At 49.9% G+C, this 24,890-nt stretch overlaps 2 protein-coding genes across 8 annotated transcripts in view; one reads left to right on the top strand and one right to left on the bottom strand.

Moving 5' to 3' along the window:
• Nucleotides 1-152: 152 nt before the first annotated feature.
• On the bottom strand, nt 153-24,878 carry RLN3 (relaxin 3). Of its 2 annotated transcripts, none has more exons than XM_032465474.1 (3): nt 24,556-24,878; nt 2,375-2,579; nt 153-957 (listed from the first exon to the last, which is right to left on the bottom strand). In XM_032465474.1, the coding sequence occupies exons 1-3, from the start codon at nt 24,757-24,759 to the stop codon at nt 728-730; spliced, it is 639 nt and encodes a 212-aa protein (XP_032321365.1). In that variant the 5' UTR covers nt 24,760-24,878; the 3' UTR covers nt 153-727. The 2 variants fall into 2 exon arrangements, with proteins under 2 accessions (XP_032321365.1, XP_006178734.1); XM_006178672.3 differs by lacking the exon at nt 24,556-24,878 and adding an exon at nt 12,017-12,706.
• Nucleotides 12,912-24,890, top strand: part of RFX1 (regulatory factor X1) — a 29,975-nt gene continuing 17,996 nt past the window's right edge. For 3 of the 6 annotated variants that reach the window (XM_032465457.1, XM_032465459.1, XM_032465461.1), the window contains exons 1-3: nt 12,912-13,128; nt 19,601-19,984; nt 23,222-23,383. In XM_032465457.1, the coding sequence (XP_032321348.1) occupies nt 19,666-19,984; nt 23,222-23,383 (481 nt within the window). In that variant the 5' untranslated portion in view covers nt 12,912-13,128; nt 19,601-19,665. Of the gene's footprint in view, nt 13,129-19,600; nt 19,985-23,221; nt 23,384-24,890 lie in introns of those variants that run through there. The other 3 variants (XM_032465458.1, XM_032465462.1, XM_032465460.1) reach the window with 3 other exon arrangements.

The following is a 24,890-nucleotide window of genomic DNA, read 5'->3' on the forward strand; positions in this document are numbered from 1 at the left end:
GCTGGGGCTGGGGAGGGGGAGGGGGAGGGCGGGGAGAGGGGAGAGGAGGAGTGGTGGAGGGACAGGAGGGAGTCTGGGGCGTGGGGGGGCGCTGAGGGTGCGGCCTCGCTCCCCTCAGACCCGCCCCTCCCCACAAAACACCACGCACACCCTGCAAAGTCCTTTGGAACTTTTATTTTGGGGGTCGTAGAAGGTTCTGATCCATCCCCCCACCCAGCTTCCCACCCCAGGATATGAACAGAACAGAGGGGACCGATCACCAACACGGGTCCACGGCATTAGAACCCCAGCAGGCGGGGTTAGAGGTAGAGGGGCTGGAAGGCAGGGGGAAGGGAGGGAGCAAAGGCTGGAATGGGGCAGGGCTATAATTTGGGCTAGCGAGGGGACAGTGGCCACAGTTAGGGCAGGAGAGAGTCACAGTTTGGGCAAGGGTCTCAGTGTGGCCAGTTTGGGGAGAGTAGGGGCACTGCTGCATCAGGGGACAGCATAGGCCAGGAAAGGCATGATATAGGTTGGGGAGAGGTCAGGGTCCCCATTTGGCCAGGTACGGTTCAGGGTAGGCTGGACGAAGGTCAGGGTTGGGTAGGGGGAGCCCCCAGTGCCTGACCTCTGTGACTTGCTGATGAATGAACGGGTGAGGGGCCAGGAACAGGTGCCCAGCTGGACACCAGTTAGGTGGATGGCAGGGCTGGGGCGTTCACCCCAGCGCCCCTCCCCTGTCTCCGTTCTAGCAGAGGCTGCTGATTTCACTCTTGCTGCACCCCCACTTGCAGCAGTTGCTGGAGAGGCCAGCCAGGACATCGCGGCTGCCCCGCAGAGCACCGGCGGTTCCCTGCCAGCCCGGTCGGCCCCCATAGAAGGCCTGGGGGGACTTGGTCAGAGCCAGCCACTCGCTGGAAGCCACTGCCTCATCCAGCTTGCTGTTTGCTTCAGAGTCTGCATCTGGGAAGGCATCCCCTGCAAAAGATGGAAAGACTTAGTGCTTAGGACTCACTCTTGTCACACCCAGAGTCCAGGTTCCTGGCTGGTCCAGCTACTTCTCTGTTCTTATGACTCAGCCTTGTGGGTAAAGGTTTTGATTCCAGTCAGGCCTGGGTTCCAGCTTTGATAGGCAGCTTACTTAACCCCATTAAACTTGGCTTTCCTTTACTGTTTTGTCTGTTTGTTTTGTTTTGTTTTTAGTGGGGGTATTGGGGATTGAACCTAGGACCTTGTGCTAAGCACACACTCTACCACTGAGCTACTACCCTCCCCCTCTTTTCCCTTACTATTTATTTATGGAGGACCTGATAGTTGAGAACATGTGTTTGGGAGCCGAACTAAGCACTGATCCAGCCTCTGAGTTATAATCCTGAACAAGTAAATTTACTTCTCTGAGCTTCAGTTTCCTTGTCTGCAAAGTGGGGATAATAATAACTCGGACCTTCTAGGGTTTTATACAGAGTAGATGACTTAATTAATACCCATTTAAAAAATTAGTGTCTGGCACATGGCAAGCGCACAAAATAGCACTGATTATTTATTGAGAACTTACTGTGTGCCAAACACTGCTTCTTTTTTTTTTTTTTTTTTTTTTTTTTTTTTTGCCAGACACTGCTGTAAGGGCTTTAGTAGATTAAGTCCTTTATCCTTCTCAATGACAACTCCATGTTGTTATTATCGCCCCCGTTTTCCAGAGGACAACACTGAAGCCCAATTCAGTAAAGTAACTTCACAAGGACAAACGGCTATTAAGGTGTAGACCTGCTGTTTGAATCCAGGCAGTGTGTCTTCTAAGTCCACATTCATATCATCATCATGATCATCTATTTTTTGTCAGTTGCCTGCCCTCTGCTTGAGCCCAGATTGAGCCCACTGACCTGTTTAGACTGTGTCCTAATCTGTTTTGACTCAATTTTGCCACTTAACAAACCTGCAAGATACAGGGTCTTGCCTCCTCTTTGCAGATAAAGAGGATCAAGGAGGGAAAGCAATATGGAAGGAAGGTCACCTCCTAGGGGGCAAATTGTATACACCACACCCCTCACACTACCTTCCCTAAAGAGTTGGAAATCACTTCAGTTTTGGCTTCTGAATGGTGCCTACCAGGGTCGTACAAACAGCAGCCTTTCCTATCACAGGGCTCGAACATAGCAGGTGTTCCAGAAAGAGTAGCCTGTTCTCTGACTTTTAGCAGGTGGAAATGGTTGGCCGCCCTACCCCTCCATCCCAGCTCCGCAGCTCTTCTAACTGGCTCCCCCAGCCTTGGCCCATTTCCCCAGCTGCATGTAGGAAAGGAAGGACTCTCCTGCCCTGGCCCTTTATCTCTCCTTGAACCTATCCCACATCCCATCAATCCCCCTCCCCGTCATACACACTACCTCCCAAGTCTCACCCAGAGCTTCATGGGCCAGGATGTCCGACCGTCTCCACCGGGACCCCCCGCAGGTAAAGATGACTGCTCGGATGAATTCACGGCCGCAAAGCTTCACTCTGTAGGGTGCTGTTCGGGCCTCGGTCCTCAGCCACAGCTCCCCAGCCAGCACCCACACAGCCAGCAGGAGCAGCAGCGGGCGCTTGGCCATGCTGGACGGGGCTGCCTGAGACGTGAGAGTGGGTGCAGTGAGGCAGTTTCCTCCACTCCCTCCTGGCCCCCCATTTATAACTCTCAGTTCCCCCTACCTGCGGTGGAGGAGCCAAGTGACCTCCTTTATCTCCTCCAGCAGAGGGGAGGCGGGCACGGCTCCCCCCAACCCAACCTTTCCCGTTTCCCGGACTGAGTGATAACCTTTCGCCAAGGATGAGGTGATGTGGTCCAGCTCACTGTCATCGTCAACAGAGAGGCGAGAAGGCCTCCATTCAGCAGTGACCAGGGACCCAGAGCCCCCACCAGACGTGGAGAGGGGGCACAGCCAGCACCCCCAACGCCGCCCAACACCACTGTGCTGCGAGTGTCTCTCGACTCCTCGGTAATAAAAAAGTGAGTGTCTACAGTGCATGAGCCAAGGGGCCAGGCACCGTTCTAAATACTTACACTTGTTTAATGATTTGATCCTCCCTACAACCTATGATAATAATGGTTCTCAAATTTGAGCAAACCTCAGAATCTCCTGGAGAGCTGGTTAAAACTGCTCGCTGGGGATGGGGTGGGGAGGGTATAGTTCAGCGGTAGAGTGTGTGTTTAGCATGCACAGGATCCTGAGTTCATTCCCCAGTACCTCCATGAAAAATAAATAAATAAAACCTATTACCTCCCCTTCCCCCACAAAAAGACAAAACAAACAAACAAAACCCCCCAGCTCACTGGGGTCAGCCTATATTTGCAAAAAATTTGCAGACCATGCTGATGCTTCTGGTCCAGAAACCACAATTTTGAGAGCCACTGGACTATGAGATTAGGACTAAGAGTATCCCCATGCTACTGATGTGGAAACAGAGTTGTGGCATAAGGTGCCCAAGGTCAGCTAGTAAATGGGGCTGGGCGTTGGAATTTGAACAGAGCCTCTGGGTCCAGAATCCATGTTCTGCAAGGGAAACTTTAAAAGGTTAAAAAAAATTGTTATGGGGACAGAGTTTCAGTTTTGCAAGATGAAAAGAGTTCTGGAGATGGATGGTAGTGATGGTTGCACAGCAGTGGAAATGTACTTAATGCCACTGAACTGGGCCCTTAAAATGGTTAAAATGGTACGTTTTATGTTATGTGTATGTTACCAGAATTTTAAAATAATTTGTAAGTGTTTATATAATATCATAAATAGAGAGAAACTGTTTTGTGCTGGGAAGTGTTTAACAATGGGCTCTCCAGGGGGAAAAAAAAGGCCCCGATTTGTAGCAGTTATAGGTTTCTGCCAATTTCAAGCTACCAACGTGATATCAGTGTGATGTCTCCAAATTCCTAAAAGTTAACAAATCAGTTCTCACAGGTTACTATAAACCTGCTCTAGGATGCCACCAGAATGTGAAAAACGTACATTTGCAATTTGTGCAATTTAAATAATCATTATAAACAGGACACTCATGTCATCATCACCCAGATAGGAAGTAGGGTGGTGCCAGTACCACAGATGTCCTCCTTCCCTGGTCACAGTCCCTTCCTCCCTGCAGAAGTGACCATCTTGACTTTATCCATCATCAATTCCTTGCTTTTCATTACTTTTTTTTTCAAGAAAGTGAAGTGAGGGTTTATTAAGCAATAGTAAACTCTCAAGGGGAAAGCTCATTACAGTTTTAATACCAACATGTGCATCTCTGAAACAGATAACTGCATCTATTTCTTTTCTTTCTTTTTTTTTTCCATGCTGACAAACTTTTTATCAAAGTATGACACACATACCAAAAAGTGCCCAGATAGTAAGTGGATACCTAGAAGAATTTTCACAAACTGAACACACTTCTGAATCCACCACTCAGGTCCAGAAAAAAAACATTCCCAGCCTCCACCCAGAGCAGGGGAATTAAGCTCCACCTCCTGGGAGGAGGGGTGTGGAAGAATTTGTGAACAGATGTTAAAACTATGCTAAGTGATAAATACTTTGAGTGAGACACTTTCAAGCTCTGCAAAGATTCTGTTTCCCTTTGAAGTTCCACCCACCAATTTTCACATTAATTGATGGATCGTGTGTGTAGAAATTCTTACTGTGCTGTTTGTTTATTAGTAATTTTCCATTTACCTCTCTCCTTTTACATTTGCTATTATTTATTATTTGGAATCTGCTATCAGGAAGAGTTGTTTCATCTCCACTTATTTATTTGTTCAATCATTTATACTAATATGGACTCATGAATACTTATTTTTATTCTTTGGGTTAAAATCCAGTGCTATTATTTATTTCATTGTCCAAATTGTTCCAACTTTGGCCATTGGGAGCGCTTTCCGTTGGCCCCTGCTCTAAGCATTTTATTTCAGGCACTGCTCTTTTGGCATAGCTTCATTTTTTTTTTTTTTTTTAAAGCACTTCCTCACTTTCTAGCACCACAAGATGTTCCAGGCTTATCTTGAATTTTCCCCGCCCCAGTCCTAGAATCAGCCATTCTCCCCAGGGAGACTGGGTTCACTTTATTGGAGAGTGACATTGAGAGGCCAAGACATGAATGCCGACTCTGCTCGTTGCTACTGGGCGTGGGGGCTGATGTGGTTGCTTCTAAGCTCTCTCAATTGATAGTATTATTATTTTTTCAATATCGAGATGAAATCCATATGAAATGAAATTAACCACTTAGATGTTCCATATAAACGCATGTTCATAGTAGCACTAGTCACAATAGCCAAAAAGTGGAAACAGCCCAAGTGCCCATCAGCAGACGGATGGATACACAAAAGGTGGTCCATGCACACAATGGAATATCACTCACCATAAAAAGGAATGAAGCACTGACACACACTACCATGTGGATGAACCTTGAAAACATTATGCTGAGTGAAAGAAGCCAGACGTAAAAGGTCCCATATTGTGTATAATTCCATTAATAGGAGATGTGCAGAGGAGGGAGGGAAATAGCTCATGCTTAGAATGCAGGAGGTCCTGGGTTCGATCCCCAGTACCTCCATTAAAAAGAAAAAAAGAAATATAGATGTACAGAACAGGTAAACCCACAGAGATAAAAAGCAGACTGGTAGTTGCCAGGGGTTGGGAGGAGGGAGGAATGAAGAGTAATTGCTATCAGGTATGCCTCTGGGTGATGAAAACGTTTTGGAACTAGGTAGAGGTGGTTGTTGCACAACATTATGAAAATACTAAACGCCACTGAATGGTTCACTTTAACACGGTTCATTTTATGTTATGTCAATTTCATCTCAACTTAAAAACACAACACTAAGGGCTCTGATGATGGGCAGAGCTGGTTCGAATCCCATTTCTGCCTTGTTCCTGCTGTGTGGCCTTGAGCAAGTCACTTAACCTCTCTGTGCCTTGGTTTCCTCACCTGTAAAACAGGGAGGATTCAATGAGTGCATCAAATTCTTAAAACAGTCAGTAGCATGCAGGAAGTGCTGCTTAATTAAATGTTACCTCTACTTGATGCATTCCCTTTGGATTCGAACTTTATTCCTTTGTCCTTTTCTTCATGACAAATGCCTGGCCTTGGTTGCCCCCTGAGGTGTCTCAGGCCAAGGGCAATGCTCCAGAAGGCAGGAATCATATCTGATTGTTCTGCTTCGAAAGGGCTGATGAATAATACGCTCCCCTTCTCTGCCTCTTCTCCCAGCGACTCTCAAGGGACGCACCCTTCTGCCCTTTTCTCCCTGATCTTGGCCAAGGGGCTGCCAAAGAACAAACACACCAGGAAATATCTGCTGCCTGATTGTTTGAGTTTAACCAATTGTTCCAGAACCAGAAGCTTATTTTGCGCTTCACACGTGAATCAGTTTTGAGCCCAACACAGCTTCCTGTGTGACCTTGAGCAAGATGTTACACCTTTCTGAATTCATTAGTAAGATGGCGATAATAAATGATCTATTTCACAGGGCTATTGAAGGACTTGGGTGAATTTACCTCAAGGGCTTAGTACCGAGCATAGCACAGTCAGTGCAGTGGGTTGAATGGTTACCTGCAGAAAGATATATCCACATCCTAATCCCCCAAGACCTGTGAACGTGATCGTATTTGGATTAAAAAAAAAAAAAAAACAACGGTCTTTGAAGATGTAATTAAGGGTTTTAAAATGAGATCATCCTGGATTATCTGGGTGGGCTCTAAATCCAATGACAAGTGTTAAAGACACAGACAGAAGAGATAAGGCCCTGCGAAGACAGAAGCAGAGATTGGAGTGCTGCAGCCAAAAGGGCCAGGTCATGCCAGGAGCCACCAGAATCTGCAAGAGACAAGGAAGGATCCTCCCCTAGAGCTTTCGGAGGGAGTCAGGGCTCTGCTGACACCTTGATTTCGGACTTGCAGCCTCCAGAACTATGAGAGAATACACTTCCATTGCTGTAAGCCACTCAGTTGTGGCGAAAGGTTACAGCAGTTGTGGGAAACTAACACATACGAATTCAGAAATGTTATCTGCTACCAATATCATTATTGTTATCATCATTGTTATTATGGTCCGAGCATAAAAATGCACCCAAATCTTACAAATCCTAAGTAAAGTAATTCTTCAAATGTCTTAACTAATTTTACTTTTGAATAGCTAGTACATTCATGTGCTTCAAAAAACAAAAATCTTAAGGTTTACGCTACAGTATCTCCCTCCCAAGTCTGTTTCCTTCCTCTCTGTCCCCTTGGTAACCCAGCACTCTTGCTTTCCAGAATTTCTGTGCACGTATACAAACAAATATGAATACTAGTTCTTATCCGTCCCCACACCTGCTTTTACATTAAAGGTAGCATTAAAAAGTTTTTTCTTTTTAATGTGGTAAATTATATATAAAATATGCCATTTCAGCCATTTTTAAGTGTACGGTTCAGTAGCATTAAGTATATTCACATTGTTGTGCAACCATCACTAACATTCATCCCCAGAACTTTTCCATCTTCCCAAACTGAAACTCTGTACTCAGTTAGACAATAATACAGATTCCTCTTTTCCCCAACTCCTGGTAACCACCATTCTACTTCTTGTCTCTGTTAATTTGCTTATTCTTTACGTTGTAAAGTGGAACCACACAGTATTTGCCCTTGTGTGTCTGACTTCTTGGATTTAGCACGAGGCTTCATGGTTTACCACATGGTAGAATGTGTCAGGATTTCAGTTCAAGTGGCATGTTTTACAAATTCTTCTATGCCTTCCTCCCCCGCCCCTCTACTTAACAACAAATGCTGGAGATCTCCCCTTTGCGAAGCTCTCTTTATGCATCCTTGTCATTTTTCTACAGCCACGTCGTATTTTGCTGTATAGATGCCCCATAATTAATTTCACTGCCAGAGACAGACATTTTGTCATCCATTTGTTCTTAGGTTAACACCACAATGAAGAACTTGGCTCAAATGTCATTTCACACGTGTGCAAGTGTATCTGTAGGTAAATTCCACAAAGTGAGATTTCTGGCTTGAAGATTATGTGCATTTGTAATTTTTTTGCCAAATCTCCCTCCTTGAGGGTACGATTAATTCACACCCCCTCCAGCAATGGATGAGAGGTCCTGTTTCCCTTCAGCTTCACCAACAGAGTGTTAACCAAACGTTGGATGTTTGCCAACAGGACAGGTGAAAAAACTGTATCTCAGAGTAGAGAAAATTTCCCTTATCACCACTGAGGGGGAACATATTTCCATGTGTTTAAGACTATTTATAGTTTTCTCTTTCCTGTCTGGTCAATGTCCTTGCCCATTATTCCTTTGGCTTGTTGATCTTTTTCTTTCTGATCTCTAGGAGTTCTTTATATATTAAGGAGATTTACCATATGGTTATGAAATGAGTAGTAAATACATTGTCATTTCTCCAAACTTTTAAATCAATGACCAGTAACACTTATTGAGGATTTGCTACATGCCTGGCTTTGTCCTAGGTGCTTTAAACACACCATTTCTTTTCAACCTTACTGACAGCATTTTTTATCTCTAAAGACTATAACACACATCTCTGAAAAATAAGGTTATCTTCCTACATAATGTACTGCCATTTTCACACCTAACAAAACATACAATCATTCTTCAGTATCATCTTACACCAAAGCAGATATTCAAATTCCCCTGAGTTTCATGTAGATATGCTTGTGTCCCAAGCATTTTCTCAAAAAGCTCAAGTATTTAGGGGATCACCTCTCTTTGTTTTGAGTTTTAAATCTCAATCCATTCTTTTCTTTTACAAATCTTCCTTTCAGTGTGATGGTACAGTGCCTCCAGCAATAGCTTTCCAAGATTGTCTTGGTCCATCAAAATCCTGCTTCCAATATATTTTCCCAAACCTGTTTGAGCACATGTCCCCTGACATTAGATTCCATTAGATCCATGGATATAGCTGCATAGTGTTTATATGCCATATATATATTTATAAATATAAATTTATATATATTTATAAATATAAATTTATATATATAAATATATTTATTTATTTATTTATTTAATCCTATTGTGAATATAGTTTGAAAAGTTAGAAGAACCAGCCTGCTAATCATTCACTACAACTCATGTATAATAAGCAGAAATGTATGATGAATTCCCAGCAAAATAGAAGGACATCTTGCTTGGATTTCAGTGCACCAAGTGTCAGATTCTTATTTCATTACATCCACATTAGTAGATGGTTCTTAATTTAATTTTTTTCTCTCCCTTTGGGCAGAATTCCATGGAGACCTCTCAACCTTGACACCTGGGTCAGGAGCAAGGCTAGCTTATTTTAAAATGCTGTTGTGTCTGAGTTTCACCCCATCAGCATCCTATTTTTTAAGAGCTACTTTGTTGCCTTCACCATTGGCTTAGTATTCTGTATTACGCAGGCTTCTTACTGCATCTTTCTAGTCCCCTAGGGATGGACGCCTACACTGCCTCCAATTTCCTGCGTCAATGAGTATTCTTATCTGGGGCAAAACTTTCAGTGACTATAAAATGTGGAACAGAATTCCAAAGGTCTCTGAATCTAACAGCAACCCAATAACTGGCTTAAACAAGAGAGAATGTTTGTCTCTGCTGGCAGACAGCCTGAGGACCCTGGGTCCTTCTGTCAGTTGCTCCACCATCCTCTAGAGCAGTATTTCCAAGGACAGTTGCCGTGTCTGGAGATACCTTTGGTTGTCACACCTGCTGGCAGGGGGATGCTACTGGCATGTAGTGAGTGGTAGCCAGAGATGCGGCTCAGTACTCTACAGTGCACAGCACAGCCCTCTGTGACAGAGAACAATTTGGCCCCATATGTCAATGATGTCACCTGCCCTAGAATAGTCCCCACTTCCTTTCATGACCGACTTGTTAAAGAGACTGGGACAGTTGTTCTGTAGCACACTCCACCCTCGGGGTTTGTCAGTTGCTTCCTGATGTCCTTTAACTTGTTCCTCTACCCTTGCTGTTTCCTGTAAACTGGACGTTAGGTTGAGAGACTTGATCAGTGTCAGGTTCAACATTTTGGCAAGAGATGTCCTAGGGAAAGCTGTGACCTTCCTTTGGTATCATATCAGGAGACCCGAGGTTCCCTCTATTGTGCTGCTGAGCTTCACTGCAGCTGACACTGGTGACAGTCTGGCCCCTGTGGTAAAGTCTGTGCCCCTACACCCAGCGAACACTCTGGTGCCCTGTGCATACCTTGCTCCCCACCTGATGTTTTGTAACACCCATTGATGATCACTGCCTAAATTAGTTATTTCACTGACTTTTGCAAAATGGTGATTTTTCTAATTCTCTCATTCCTGCCACATTTTTTAGCTGGCATTATTGGGCTGTTTGGTGACCATGAAAATCTACCACAGGGAAGGCAAGATCATGCTTAATTTCTTACTTTTAATTACCAACGTTTCCAGAAAGGAATCGGTTGAGAGCTACTTACAATGGGTTCATAAATGTGTTTGTGTGTGTATGTGTGTTGTAACTTTCAAACTGAAGTATAACATACAAAATAGTGCACAGATCTTAGCGAGTTCAGGGAATTTTTACATCCATATACCTGTGCTACCACCACCAGATAAAAATACAGACCATTTCTAGCCCCACACTCCCTTCCCTGCCTTTAAGTTCTGTAATGAATAATTTTGTTTGAAGGAATGATTTCCAGGCTTGCTTGTACCCATCTTGGGGTTCAAGGACTTCAGGAAGGTGGGGAAATGGATGGCCAATAAAAATAGGGCTCCAGGCCTCCTCCCCAACCAACATGGCTGGCCCTGGGACCCAACCTGTCTCGCAGGAGCAGGTGCAGGGGCTGAGTGACTTGAATTGCCAGTTGAGATTTAAACCAGGCGCCTCCTGCCTGGAAGTCTCATTTATTTTCGGGGCTCAGCTAGAATATCGAGGCAGATGGAACTACTGCTGCTTCTTGTCTACCATCGAGGGTCACACTCTGGGGCAGCAAAGCATACTGGAAAGTCCCAGGAAAGGAAACAGACTGTCTAGGTTCTGTCTGCATGATCCTGGAGGAGCTACTTCCCCTTCTGAGACTTTTGTCTACTTACCTGTCAAGTTAGGGGGAATATTCCACATTGCTGGGTTCTTGGGAGGATTTCTGCAGTCATGACTACCTTTACATTTCTTTCTTTCTTTCTTTTTTCCAATGGAGGTACTGGGGACTGAACCTGGGACCTCGCACAAACATGCTAAGCATATGCTCTATGCTCTGTAGAGCCACCCTCTACTTTTACATTTCTGAGCTCACCTCCTGGCACTTTCCTCTTTGCTCATTCCACCCCAGCCAGCTGTTTTTCCTGTCCCCAGGCCTTTTGAATGACCCCTCCTCAAGTTACACAACCAACAATGTTCTCTCACCATTACGGTACAGACTCTAACGTTGCTCTCACAGTCCTTATGAACCTTAAATATTAATCTCGCTGCTTATGTCTCTTATTGTAGTAGAATGCAGAGTCTCAGGACTTGTCTTTCTTCATTTTTACACCCAGGGTATGGCATGAAGGAAGTGTAATGTTGATTGAATGGAGGCAACAGGAGCTCAGAGAGGGCGAGCCACTTTCTCACTGTCACACAGTGGAATTTGAATTATAAATGCAGGCTGAGTCTTCCCTTTCATTTTCCTCCCTCTTTTGTCTCGGGTGAGGATTAGGGCACAATTTAAGGGGTGTCAAAAAACTCAGTCACCAAGAAAATATTTTTTAAAATTAAAAATTAAAGCAAAAAAAAAAAAAAAAAGACCTGACCCGCACTTGCATGACTCACCTCATTCTGTCAGTCCTGGCAGATCCTGTTTTTATTTAAAATTTTGCTATTTTGTTCACCATGGGTTTATTTTTTCCCTATTAAATTTGATATTTTAAAATATTGCATTAGAATATTATCTTGATTGAGTTTTTGCACCCGAGACGCTCACCGTAGTGTAGGCCCCGCTTCTATCTCTTCTCCTCCCCTAGAAAAACTGAGGTACGGAGGACTGGGGGTAGGAATAGGGGATTGGTGCGGAGCCCTGTTGAGCGGCACAAGCTGCCCCGGGAGGGGCCAGGAGCTGACCTTTATTTATCGCCCGTGGTAGAAGCAGCTAATTAAGTCCCCCGCCTGCGCGAGACCTTTCCCAGGGCGGCCCGCGCCTCCTGCGGGGCCGAGATAGCCGCGGCCGCCCGAGCAGCGGTGACCTTTCCGAGCCTAATGGGGCGGGGAGGCGGGAGAGCGAGGACGATTGCGCTTTCGGCCGGGTCTAGGCAGAAGCTGTGGCGGAGGCGTCGCTCTGGGGCTGAGCCCCGGGATGGAACTCTGTCTCGGCTCCGCACGTCCATCCTACCAGCATAGGACAACATGGGGAGGGAAAGAGGGCCGGTGATGTCATCGAGCCCCGAGCCGGCCTCCGCCGCTGCCGTCACAGACGAGCAGCACTGCGTCACCGCATTCTTTCGTGACGTCAGCGCACGAGGCCAAGAAGTGGTCCACCAGGAAAGGGAGAAGTCTGAAGGAGAGATCGTTTCTCGCTCTTTATATTTGGTGAGGCGTTTAAAGTACGCAAGGAACGGACTACCACTCCCAGCTGGCTGTGCGTGCCGCGCAAGCACACGGCCTCCAGCGAGCGAGCGCGGCAAACCTTGGAATAGATTGACGTCCCTTTAGTCGAACCAGAAGGTAGATTTTACAGCCGCAAACCAATCCCGACCTCACAGACCCCACCCCTTTATTCTTAGCCCTCTGCTTCCTTGAGGGAGTGACGGGCTCGGATGCCTTTGAGGGTTCAGTTTCCTTTGATGGACAGTCATACTGATGAATCAGAACGCCGGAAAGTCGAGAGGACGTTGAAAAGCGTGCCTCGGAGCCAATAACTTAGCGGCAGGGCCAGGCGCCGTCCAGTAATTTTTCCCGGCGCCTCCAATCACCCTGGACCCCGCCCCGGCGCGTGACGTAAGTAGGGTGGGTAGCAACAGTTGCCCCGGTGAGGGAAACGGAGGCGCCATAGCCACGGTAGTCGTGGCGACCAAGCAACCCGGCAACGCGAGTCAACAACAACAACCGCCCGGCCGACCCCCACCCCCACCCCCCCGGCCAGGCCCGGGGACCCCGGCACGTTCTGTCCCCCTCCCAACATCGCCTCCGAGACCTCTGGAAAGCCCTTCCGCGGACAGAAGTGGGGAGAAGCCGAGGTAACTGGGGCGGCCCTAGGGTGGCGGGCCGGGCCGAGGAGGGCGGCGGGGCCCGGGCGGCGGGTGTCGCTGTAATCATAGTCTTGGGGGAAGGGGCGGGCAGTCAAAATGGCGGCGGCGACTGTCGGGGCCATGGGGGATGGGGCCGGGGCCCGGCTGGGGCGACACCACCCGCCCCCGGGCCCCGCGGCCCGGCCCCCGCGAGGGGCGGGCGCTCGCAGGCCGGCAGCTAGTGGAGGGCGGCCGGCCGGGGTGGGGGGCTTTTATATGTCGGGAGGTGCGGAGGGGCGGGACTGGGAATGCTGGGCCAATGGGAGAGAGGGGGTAGCGAGGCGGGACCGAGGTGGGTGGGCGGGGCCAGGCCGCAAGGTGTGGGCGGGGCCGGCCGGTGCCCCGGGAACCGGGTGGGGCAGCTGCCGCCTAGGCCTTCCGGCTCCTCTAGGCAATGGGAGGCCACCTGTGCCGCGTCCCTTTAGAACCCGCCAGGACTGAGTGCCTGCCACATCTGAGGCCTCAGTTTTCCATCCTGTAGAGTGGGGAGAATTATTGCCATAGCCTCTTTTCTGCATTTCAGGGATTCCTAATTCCTTTCAGGAATTTCTCAAGGGTTCGTCCTTGAACTTTTTACTCCTATCTACTGTTTCTGAATGCTTTTTTTTTTTAAATAGATTGACTGTTAATGTTAATTTTAACATTGCTGTCTGCTCCTAAATCTACCTTCTTTCTGAGAGGAGGTGAAGGTAGACAGTTACATGAAGCTGTGGGCTAGGGTGTATTGCTTTAGTCTGGACGATTTGATTTGCAGAAAGGGAAGCCTGTGGCAGGAGTATCTTGGATGCCTGAGTTAGAGGAACAGAAACTTGATCGCTTCTCTGTGGGCAGCTCTAAGATCTAAGATCTCCTGTTGTCCCTCGGCAGGGGGCTTGTTCCTGGAGATGGGACCATTCCTAACTGTATTGCCCATCCTAGTCTTCCTTTCTGAGAATGGGAAGTAAATGGTGCTCGAGGAAGTTTCTTAAGCTGCTTCTCTTGGCCAGACACATGTTTTTGTGTCAATCAAGTTGGTGTCAAGTGGGTCACATGTCACTGAGGAGGTACCAGCTTCCAGAGCCACGTGGGCGGAGAGCGGGACACTGAGGTCAGAGGAAAGGGGAATTTCTCCATGTTGGTTAGAAGAGTCTGAGTGACTGCTTTGCCAGGTGACAAGATCTGCCAGCTTGGGGAAGAATTTTTTTTTTAAATAGGCAGCCAGGCCAAGTTCACTTTGCTTATTCTCTGTCTTGCTTTGGAGCTTGGTGCTTGGTATTAACAGAGCCAAGTGCAAACTGCAGCTTTTTTCTTTTAAAATCAATCAATACACTTCAAGGAGAACGAACATTTTGGGTTCTCACAAAGCTTTCCCCCAAAAATTTGAGATAAGGCTGGGAGATGTCACTTCTCCAGGGACTTTTCCCAGGCCCCTTTGTGAGGTGGTTAGGACCCCTTGAAAGTTAGGAAGAGTTGAGATTAATTTTCAGTAAAGATCTAGAAATAACCAAGTTGCCAGATCATTGGCATCTATTAGAAAGGGGAACTCTGAGCAGAAAGTGATGTTACCCGTGACCTAGTCCTGTTTACTGCCCTTCCCACCCCACTATATCTTATGCATTTGAAGGGCCCAAGCCCAGAGAGGTCATTTGACTACAGAAGGGAACACTGGCTTTGGTCGCTTGTCCTTGAGACAATCAACTGCTTTTTAGCTGTATGCTCTTGGGCAAGTAACTTAACTTCTCTGGGCCTGTGTTTTCTCCCATCTAAGCTAGCTGCAGTGCTCACTGGTAATGATTTTAATCTTATATTACTGTGCTGTGGATCCCATAAAGGAATACATGTTGAGCATAAGATACATAGTAATTGCTCAAAGTATGTTGGCTGCTACTGTTATTATGATGATTGTTGCTTCCTGTTCAGCCCTTACAATTACACCATTCACATTTATTTTTATCATTTTGCATCGAGCGAGAGCCTAGTGGCTTTAAAGCTTGACTCACTTGTTGGGCTGTGTGGGACGATGACAGGGATCCCAGGAGTTTATAGTGAGAAAGTGTCACTCTTCTAAGGTCCTCCTCCAGCTTTAGGAGAGTAGCCAGAAAGAAAATTGGGCTCAGACTCAACCTTCCGGGAGGCAGCTGGATGAGCTGGGGGGTGTGGGTGTTGTGGGAAAAGTAGGGACCTGGGAAAGGTGTCTCTGGAGCTGAGGGTCTCACCTTCCCCTCCTGCCACCCACCCCAGCATCTTGGGGCAGAAGACAGGGGATGGGCCAGGCAGACTCTCCCCAGGGACACGGCCTCCAGACAGCAACTACACAGTGCGGTCTTCCTGGCCTAAGGGGCCTCTTCTGGACCAGGAGGCATCACCTGCCCCTGTACCACAAGCTTGCTACTGGCAGGAAGTAGTAGCTTTTTCTCAAGGTCTTACCAGTCGGTAGATTCGAACTGGCTTTTGACACTCACTAGCAGGGTGTTCCCAGCATTACAGACACTTATTTAACGTTAAAAGTTAAGTCCCCACTGTATGCCTGTCAGTGTTCTGGTACCTGAGGTTAGAGTGATGGGCAAGGCAGTCCAGATCTCCAACCTTGGGGAGCTTACCTTTCTGGTCATGGAGGGAAGAGGAAAATAAACAAACAAACAGGATACAGGGCCAGGGAGAAAATAAAACAGGAATATGTACTCCAGAGTACATGGAAGGGGGATGCTTGAGGCCTGAGAAGGTGACATATAAGCTGAGACATGAGTGATTAGAAGGAGCCAGTGGTACAGGTGAGGAGAGCATGTGAGTAGGCAGAAGAGCTGGTGCAAAGGTCCTGAGGCAGGAGGAGGTCTGGAGCATTTGGGAAGGAGAGACGGTGTTGCTAGAGCACAACCAGAGTGAGAAAGGGGACTGGAGGGGCCAGATCCCATGGGACCCTGCAGGTCATGGGGAGGGCTCTGAATTTTATTTATTCAATGTGATGGGGAGCCTTAGAGCCTTCTGAATAGAGGAGTGGCATGATGGAGTTTGTGTTTTCAAAGGATCATATAGATCATATAGAGGCAAGAGTGAAGCTGGGAGCTAGTGATGAGGCTGTTGCAGGGGGCCCGTGCAGGAGATTATGGTAGCCCAGACTAGCACGGCGCTGATGAAGATGGAGGGATATGCCCCGGCCTTAGGATTTACTTTGGATGAATTATTGACAAGCCTTAAAAACTAACTGGATATAGAGAATGAAGGAATCTCACATCATTATATTTAATTTCCTCATTCTCTGGAAAGTTCATTTTTGAAGCCATTCTACAGGTGAGGAAAGTGAGATTTTCCTTCCATTTCCTTGGGAGGGCCTTGTGTGTAAACCGTTTGGTTAAGGATCTGGCATCCAAAACAAGTCAGCAAACTACAGCCTCCACCTGCTTTTTATGGCCTGTGAGCGGAGAATGATTTCTACATTTTTGAGGGGTATTTTGTGATGTGAATAATATATGATGGTATGTGAAAATTATATAAAATTCAAATCTCAGTGTCTAAAAATAAACTTTTATTGACACACAGCCACTCACTTGTTTACATATTGTCTATGACTGCTTTCCCACTTCAGTGGCAGAGTTGAGTCATTGCAATGGACTGTCTGTCCACAAAGCCAAAAATCTTGACTCTCTGATCCTTCACAGAAATTTGCCAGCCCCTGACCTAAGGAATTGATTCAAACATTCTCCAAAAACAGGTGTTGGCTTTGAAGACAGGTGCAGTCATTGGTGTGTTTTTTGGGTTTTTTTGCGGGGGGCAGTTTCATTGCTAAGGAAAGATTTGCTGAGTGGTCTCATGCTCAAATAGATGGGGAATGCCTCATCCTGTATGGATATTTGTAACTTATGCCTCCCCAGGGAACACCCTACAGAACTCTGAATCTAGTCTTCCACAAATGGAAAAAAAAAGGGGGTTCCCGGGTGAAATAAATATGGGAAACTTGACATCCTGCATCGTTCTTCCTGAAGACTAACAATGACAGTGCTGAGAAGGTCTCCATTAGAGAAATCAGTTTAACTGTTTTATCCATCTCCACTTCCCCCTTTTGAGCTCAGCCTTTCAGCTGTCTCATCGCTTTCTTCCCCTGCCCCTGAGTGGAAAGGAGGAAGCCTGCAGGCTCTCCACCTCGAGGGGGAGAAAGCACCAAGTGTGGAGCTTTTAAAGCCCTTTCGTGGTGGGAGGGCCCACAAGGGGCAAGCTTTCCAAGCTGGGAAAGCCTAGGCCAGGGTTTCTCAGTGCCCCCAGTACCACCTGCCTCAGAATCATCCAGGGGACTAGCTCAAACAACAGACTCCAGGGTCATCCCAGACTCTGGCAGTGGGGCCCAGGAACCTGCATTTAATCAGCTCCCTGCATAAGGCTGATGAACACAAGAGTCAGAGTTCCCCTTGGTGCCTCTTTCCAAGAGCTTGAGGATCATGTCTGTCTCCTTCCCCCTCCAGCCTCATCTAGCATGGATGTTTGTTGAATGAATAATAATAGCAGCTTCCACTTCTCAGCACTTATTGGGTACTGGGCTGATCACATTGGATTTTTACAACAGCCCTATGAATTGGGTGTTTTCATCATCCCCAGGTAACAGATGGGGAAACTGAGACCCAGAGGAAGGTCATTTACATGTTCATGAATTAAGAGACAGGCCAGGGTTCCTGTTGAGGTGGGACTGACACTGGATAGACAGGCGCTGATCATCTGCAGTAACTGGAGCACCTAATCTGGGCCAGAGTTTGGACTCAGTAGTGCAGAGAGGCCCACAAAGACGGGCCCCTCTAATGCTGGCAGGAAGGAGTTTGAGGAAGGCAGGGGCTGGGGGAAGATGTCTTCTCTGTGTGCATGGCAGACAGTAGCCTCTTCCCTCTCCAGATGGGCAAGCTCCCCCTGCTGCCTGAGTCCCCAGCAGGCCACCCTTCTATCCTGCCCCATGGGAAAGCCCAGGACAGTTCCTCACCACCTGGACCAGGGCCCAGTCCTCCTATCTCTGCCCCTCTCTCTATAATGACCTGGCTTGGCAGGGAAGGTGGCCCCAGGGCTCTGCCAGCTCTGCTCACCCCGTCAGAGCCCTGCAGCCCCTCCCAGCCTACCCCAAGCCCAGAGAGCCCACCCATGTGCAGACAGAAGCCCCTGTTTCCTTTGTAGACAGTTACCCAAAGCAGGGAGGCAGGGCCCAGAGGCTTTTTGTAGTTTTACTCAGATCCTTGTTAAAGGGCCCTGGGCAATGACGGGAACCAGAGCCATTTTTAAGTGCTCACGCTGCACTAGGTGTTGGCCAAGCACTGCCCACATGATCAGACTGCACTCAGCAACCCTGTATTGTAGGCCTGCTGTCTTCCCATTTCACAGATGGGGCAGTGGAGGCCCACGGAGAGGAAGCCCTTTGCACAAGTCACACCTAGGAGGTAGCCAAGTTCAAGTCGTGCCCTGACTGGACCAGAGCTTGTGTCTCACCTGCCCTGCCCACTGCTGACTTGGCAAGAGGGATGGGGCTTCACAAGAGAGACAGTGTCCCTCACCCAGCACCTTGGGAAAGGGACCTCAACTTTTTAGCAGCCAGAAAAGCTGCCTCTGCCTGGTCAGGTGGGCCCCGTTCTGAAGTCAGCAGCGGCTGCTGGGCCTGCCCTGTGGCCATGGCCTGCTCCCAGCCTGGTTACCCCTGGCCCTTCAAGGGCCCTCTCTCTGTGATGAGCTCACATCTGGTATCGCCACCCTTAACTGCCTTCACTTCTGTGGCTGTGAGCAGCTCAGGGGTTTGTTGGACTCAAACACCTTCCCAGTGTCTGGCACCCCACTGGGGATGATACTCAGCCAAGAATCCCAGCCCAGATGGTGGCTGTGCAGGGAACTGGCACAGGCTGGCTGGGAGACAGCTTGCCCCATGACTTTCCTTTCCGGCAATTAGCTGACTAGTCAAGTGCTCAGAATGCCCAGGGTTCAGACTCAGTCCTGCCACTTCCCTGCTGTGTGGCATGAGGCTAACTCCTTAACCTCTCTGAGTCTCAGCTCCTCCTCTGGCGGACCAAACGGAAACTCAGATGTGATTGTTGCAAAGTTTAAAATGAAATAAATGTAAAGAAAGTGCCCAGCCTGGCAGGTCCCTCAGGAGAACCGTACTATTTGTACTATTTGTTTCCGGGTGAAAGCCAGAGTTCCCCACAGCACAGGGATCTCCCACACGCTGGGTGCTGGGAGGACGAGAGCAGGACTCCTGGGCAGGGGTGAGTGGAAGAGGTGCAGACTAGCCTCAGTTCATGGTTCCCCTGCAGTGATGGGTTGGTTATATCTTGCCAGCCCTGGGACTTAATTAAGTTACTGAACCCGTACATGTCTCTAGGGAGCCAGGATCTGTCCCTGGTTTCCTCTGCCTGTAGATTAATTCTTGTTTTTCCTTCTTCTTTTTTTTTTTCTTTCCCCACCTCCCCTTCTTCTTCCCAAGCAAGCAAAAAAAAAAAAAAAAAAAAAAAAAAGGCCTTATTTATTATCATTTTCCCCACTGTTGGCATGGCAACACAGGCGTATGTTACCGAGCTACAGGCAGCCCCGCAACCATCCCAGCCGCCACAGGCCCCTCCACAGGCCCAGCCCCAGCCGCCGCCCCCACCCTCAGCAGCACCCCAACCCCCCCAGCCCCCAGCCACCGCCGCCACCCCCCAGCCCCAATATGTCACCGAGCTGCAGAACCCCCAGCCCCAGACACAGCCACCGGGCAGCCAGAAGCAGTACGTGACAGAGCTTCCGGCTGCCCCCACGCCCTCGCAGCCGGCCGGCGCACCCGCCCCGTCCCCAGCATCCCAGCAGTACATCGTGGTCACCGTCTCTGGTAAGTGGACATGTGCTTGGAGCCAGGGCACTCTGTGAACAACTCCGAAAGGAGTTTTGGGGAGCCTAGCATCCTGGATGGCAGAGCATACTGATGCCCTCCTACTGTCACTTACTGTGCCTGTCACCAGGAGGGCAGCTTCAAACTCTTTGGAGTTCCCAGGTGGGATTTGGGGGGCATCTCTGGGGAAGGAGAAGTCAGGCCAAGCAGGGAGGCCTCTGTGCCCCCCAACTCCTTCTCACCAGGGCAGCTCTTAGAGCTGTTTCTGTCTCTAGCCTCAAGTAAGATGTCACTTGAAGAAAGGATTGGGCAGTGGAGTTAGTTTGCAAACACTTGCTGAAGATAGAGGGTGAGCAGACCACCGTCATCCACAAAGGGGTCATGACAGCTTCGTGTGCTCAGGGGACATGTGTGCGGTGTTCCCTGCGGCAGTTCGAGGAGGTCTGCTGGGAGGCCTGGAGACATCACTTCCCCTTCCTGCCCATTTCATTTCTGGCCAGACTCGGGCCAAGTGGGGCTCTTGGCTGGGCTAGTTCATGACCATGTGATGTGCCCCAGGGCTCCTGTTTGTCACTGTGGCCGCCCTCTGAGGCCATGGAGCAAATGACCAGGAAGCTTGGGTGGTTCCTGCTTACAGCATCTTCCCCATGCCCGTGTATTCCAGGATGGGGAGGGGCTGAGCAGGAAGAAGTGGGAGCAGAGGGTCAGGATAGGCAGTCACTCCCCTGAGGGAGAAGGTGGGGCTCAGAACGGGACTGGGTGTCACTAGCGGTTTCTGATGCGCTCTGTATAGAGCAGAGCATGGGGCAAAACCCCACGTTGAGGCTGGCCCCAGTCCTTCCAGGGCAGACAAGGAGGTGGTGCGGATCCTAAGGGCATCCTGGGAAGCTGCGGAAGGAGCAGGTCAAGACTGCGTTTAGGACCATTGGACAATAGCCAAAATTTGTGGCAATTGGCATGGCCCCAGAGGACCAGGACAGATGCAGCTGGGGCCCCAGAAGTGTCCTAGAGGCTCCTGGCAGTGTCAGGGTCCCTAGGGAGGGCCAGGGGTTAGGGCTACACAGGAACTCAGGACAGTGACTCTTTACCACACAGACTGGTATGGATGGATGGTGTGAGAGTCATGCTAAGCGCACCGGCACCGAGTGAGGCCAGGCCACAAATCTCCTGTGGGTTCTCAATGCTGCACAAGGATCCTACCACATTTCCTCGCCAGTATACCTACCCCCCGACTCTCTGAGAAGCTCACTCCCCCCGCCCTGTCTCCCCTAACCTCCATCACCTCCTTCTCACTCTGTGCCCTTGACCTCTGACCCTGATACTGACCTCAGTGAGGACAAGGCATCATCACATGACAAGAAGGACCCCATCTCCACCGCAGCCAGCCTTCTAGCTCCCGGGTCTATCTGCACCCACCAGCTCTGCTTTCTCACTGCTCAAAGGGTGAAGCATCCCCCCCACCCCAGTCCTGCCGCCTGTTCCAGGCTGCCCCCTCCAGGACTCGCTCCAGCCATCCTGGCCGCCTCACTTGGCCCCTCTCTTGCAGGTCTCTTCCACCAGATTGCAAAGAGGAAACAGCTTCCATTTTAACTAGGACCCCCCCAGTCCCTGCACCCCCTTCAACTGCCACCTGAGTATCTTCCCTTGAAGTTAGAATTCCTCAAGGGATTCAACCTTCCTCCCTTCACCTGGTGCTCTCTCCTCAGCTGCCTGCATCTTCCCTCCCCAGCATCCCAGTCAGGGCCACCCACAGCCCCCATCTTGTCGATCCACAAGTCACTCATTCTTCCTCTTCCTTGGCCTCTGGGCAGCGCCTGGCACACTGGTCCTCCTCCTCCCAGAGGGGTCCTCCTGCCCTGGTCTCTGCCCTCCTCCCTGCCACCCCTTCTAGGTACTCTTTGCTGCTTTCTCCTCCTCTGACCTTGTCAGCAGTGACCTCAGCAGTGACCTGAGGCCTCCTCTCTGCACCAGTGACTGCTCCTCCATGGTGGCCTTGTCCGGTGTCTCAGCTTTCGATGCCACCTCTATGCTGATAGTGCCCACATTGAGGTCTGTGCCCTGGCCCTCAGCCCTGAGCCCGCACCACCTGCAGCCCATCCACTCAGTCAGAGAGTCCTCTCAAACCAGCATGGCCAAATAGAAGTCTGGGGTTTTTTTTCCTTCTTCAGATCTGGCCTCCTTCGAGACTTCCTTGACCTAGTAAATAATACCCCTAAGCCTGGGTCAGCCTTCATGCCTGTCTTACCCATCCTGAGCAAGCAAGGCCTCTTGGTTCCATCTCCTAAATTCAGCCAGAACCCACCACCTCTCCCAGTTCCACAGCGCCCACCCTGGTCCAGCCTCAGCTCGCCCCACCACAACCAGAGGGAGTCCCTTGACAACTGTTGATTAGGTCCCATCATGTCCCAGTTCAACCCAGATGTTTCCACTGAGAAACCTTGGTCTGGTCTTTCTTGGCCATAGGAGATCTGGCCCCCTGTAGCCCACAGGAAAGGGCTTTAAAATCTCCATACTCCCTGTCCCCCTGCTGACAAGTGTCCAACCTCCCGACTCTAGCTTTAAGGCCTGCTGGCCATCCAGCCCCACCTGGTACCAACCTACCCCTTGCACACCTGCTTCAGTCCCACTGGCCTTCTTGGGTCTCTGCAAACCTTCCAGACTCAGTTCGTCTCTGGGCCTTTGCACTTGTGGTGCTCTCTGCCTGTAGCACTCCCACCCCAGACTTTGTGGTGGCTCATCTCTTGCGGATACTGGCCTGACCCAGTTCAGCCCTCACATCCCATCAGCCCCTGCACAGCTAAGAACAAGTAGGAGGGCTTGCCTGTCACCACTGGAGGACTTTTCATAGCCTCCAGGACATCTTACTGGCCCTGGACCTCCTGAGTGCTGGCTTTCGCTGCTTCGGGTGTCCAGGGTCCCCAGAGCAAGGGTCTAGAATAGGTGCATGGCTTCAGACTCCAGAACACCCGAAGTCCCAGCCTGCCTCCTCTCCTTCCCTCGGCTTCTGTAGTTCCTCCCAGCGCTCCTAGAGAGAAGCCCTGGTGCTTAGAGGTCAAGGGCTTTGTCCCGCCTCCCCACTCCAACCGTTAGGCTTTGAGCACTCTGTGGACAGGTTGCAGTGTTGGTGTGACGGGCTGTTGGTGTGAATCTCAGCCTCCCTTCTTTGGCTGGGCAGTGGTTTCTCTTTCATAGTGGTCCTAGGGAATTTCATCTCCCTTCTGCTTCTGGTCCTGACAGGAGCGAGCCCGTCCCCAGAAGGGTTGCTGGACGATGCTTCCTTGATTTGTTCTGAGGAAGAGGAGGTTGACTTGTGCCGTTGTCACCAAACTTGCTGCTCCATTGACCACCCCCCATCCCCTTGCAGTGATTTCCCAGGGTTCCCCCATAACCCTCCCCCAGGTTAGTGTCCCTTTTATCTAAGGGTGGCTTTGGGGCCATGTAAGCCATTCCTACGGGTGGAGGTGGGGGTGTAACTGACACCAGCGAAGGCTGCAACAAGGCGCCTGGGGCTCCTCCAGAGCCAGAAGCAATCTGAGCTGACCAGGGACCCAGGGCAATCACAGGGAGGAAGCAGGGAGGGGCCCTGGACCCAGACCCGGAGCCCAGGCTGGAAGCCAGCCAGGAGCAGCCCCAGAAGCAGCTCATCTAGCCCAATCTTTGTGAGCCCTGCCCTAAGGTGACTTTGGAGGTGGTGGGCAGGAAGCTCAAATTTCCCTGCTTAGGGACAGTCCTCTAGATCCATAAATCCCCATGCTCAGAGGCCACCAGGCTCTCACCCAAAAGTCGAACAGAAGGAGGGTGCTGTGGGTCTCTACCAGCCGTTTCTCAGAAGGTGAAACCAGCCTGCTGGAAGGGGATCGGGCTGGGCTGAAGGAAGGACCACGTACAGCCTCTCTTCCCTGCTTCTCTCTCACTTGGGAGTCCTTGGGAATCCAAGTAGACTTGTGTCCGGGAGAGGGACAGGGAGGGTGTTTGTCAGTATCTCAAGCACAGATGTGGAAACAAAGATCAGGGCAGACAAAGGACCTAGGACCCTGCGGGCAGCAAGGACCCACAGGCCCCCCAAAGAGCCTTTGACTGAAATCATCCATGGGAGCAAAGGCTCGGGAAGGGGAGGGCCAGACTGTCCCATCTGTTGTCCATGGTGAACTGGGCCCCTGCTTGGAGCCAAGCCTCTCAGGCTTCCCTCTGTCTTCCTCCAAGTAGCCTGTGGCATTTGAGGCACGAGTAGATCTCAATGAGGAAGTGTACGGCCAGGGAGGAAGAGACGCTTATCAGATCGAGGGACAGGAAATGAGCTGCCGCTTCCGGACTAGAGACTTGAGACGGCGGGGCCCTCCATTCTGGGCGTGCATATGCTCAGAATGGAATCTGCACACTGATACGAGCACTCAAAGGGTCCCCCTACACACACACACACACACACACACACACACACACACACACACACACACACACACACACACACACACACACACACACACACAGCAGGGGCAAGACACAGTGGTCACAGGCAGATGGGCTCACACATAGGAGGCCCTTTGTCCAAAGAGTAGACTTTGGAACCTCACCTGCTCATCCTCATGATGTGGCCCGGTGTGCCCTCCTGGCCTGGCAAGCATGGGGCTTCGGCCTTGAGGGCCACCCCCGAGGCAGCAGATGGGCAAGACTGCTTCCCGGGGCTTCCCTGTCCCAGGCAGATGCTTGATCTCAGCAAGTCCCCAGGCCTCCCACTTCTCAGGGTGCCACTCAGAAATCAATCTTGGTGTTTTCATCAGAGCCCTGGAGCCTAGGAGGTGGCCCAGGGCCAGCCCTCCACTTGCTGCCCACCCTGAGCCAGGCTAAACCTGCCACAGGCCTCCTTGGTTAGGCACTGTCCCTTGGGCTGTGCCTGGCTCCCTGTGCC

Source organism: Camelus ferus, chromosome 22 (genome assembly GCF_009834535.1).
Source record: "Camelus ferus isolate YT-003-E chromosome 22, BCGSAC_Cfer_1.0, whole genome shotgun sequence".
Classification (NCBI taxonomy): domain Eukaryota; kingdom Metazoa; phylum Chordata; class Mammalia; order Artiodactyla; family Camelidae; genus Camelus; species Camelus ferus.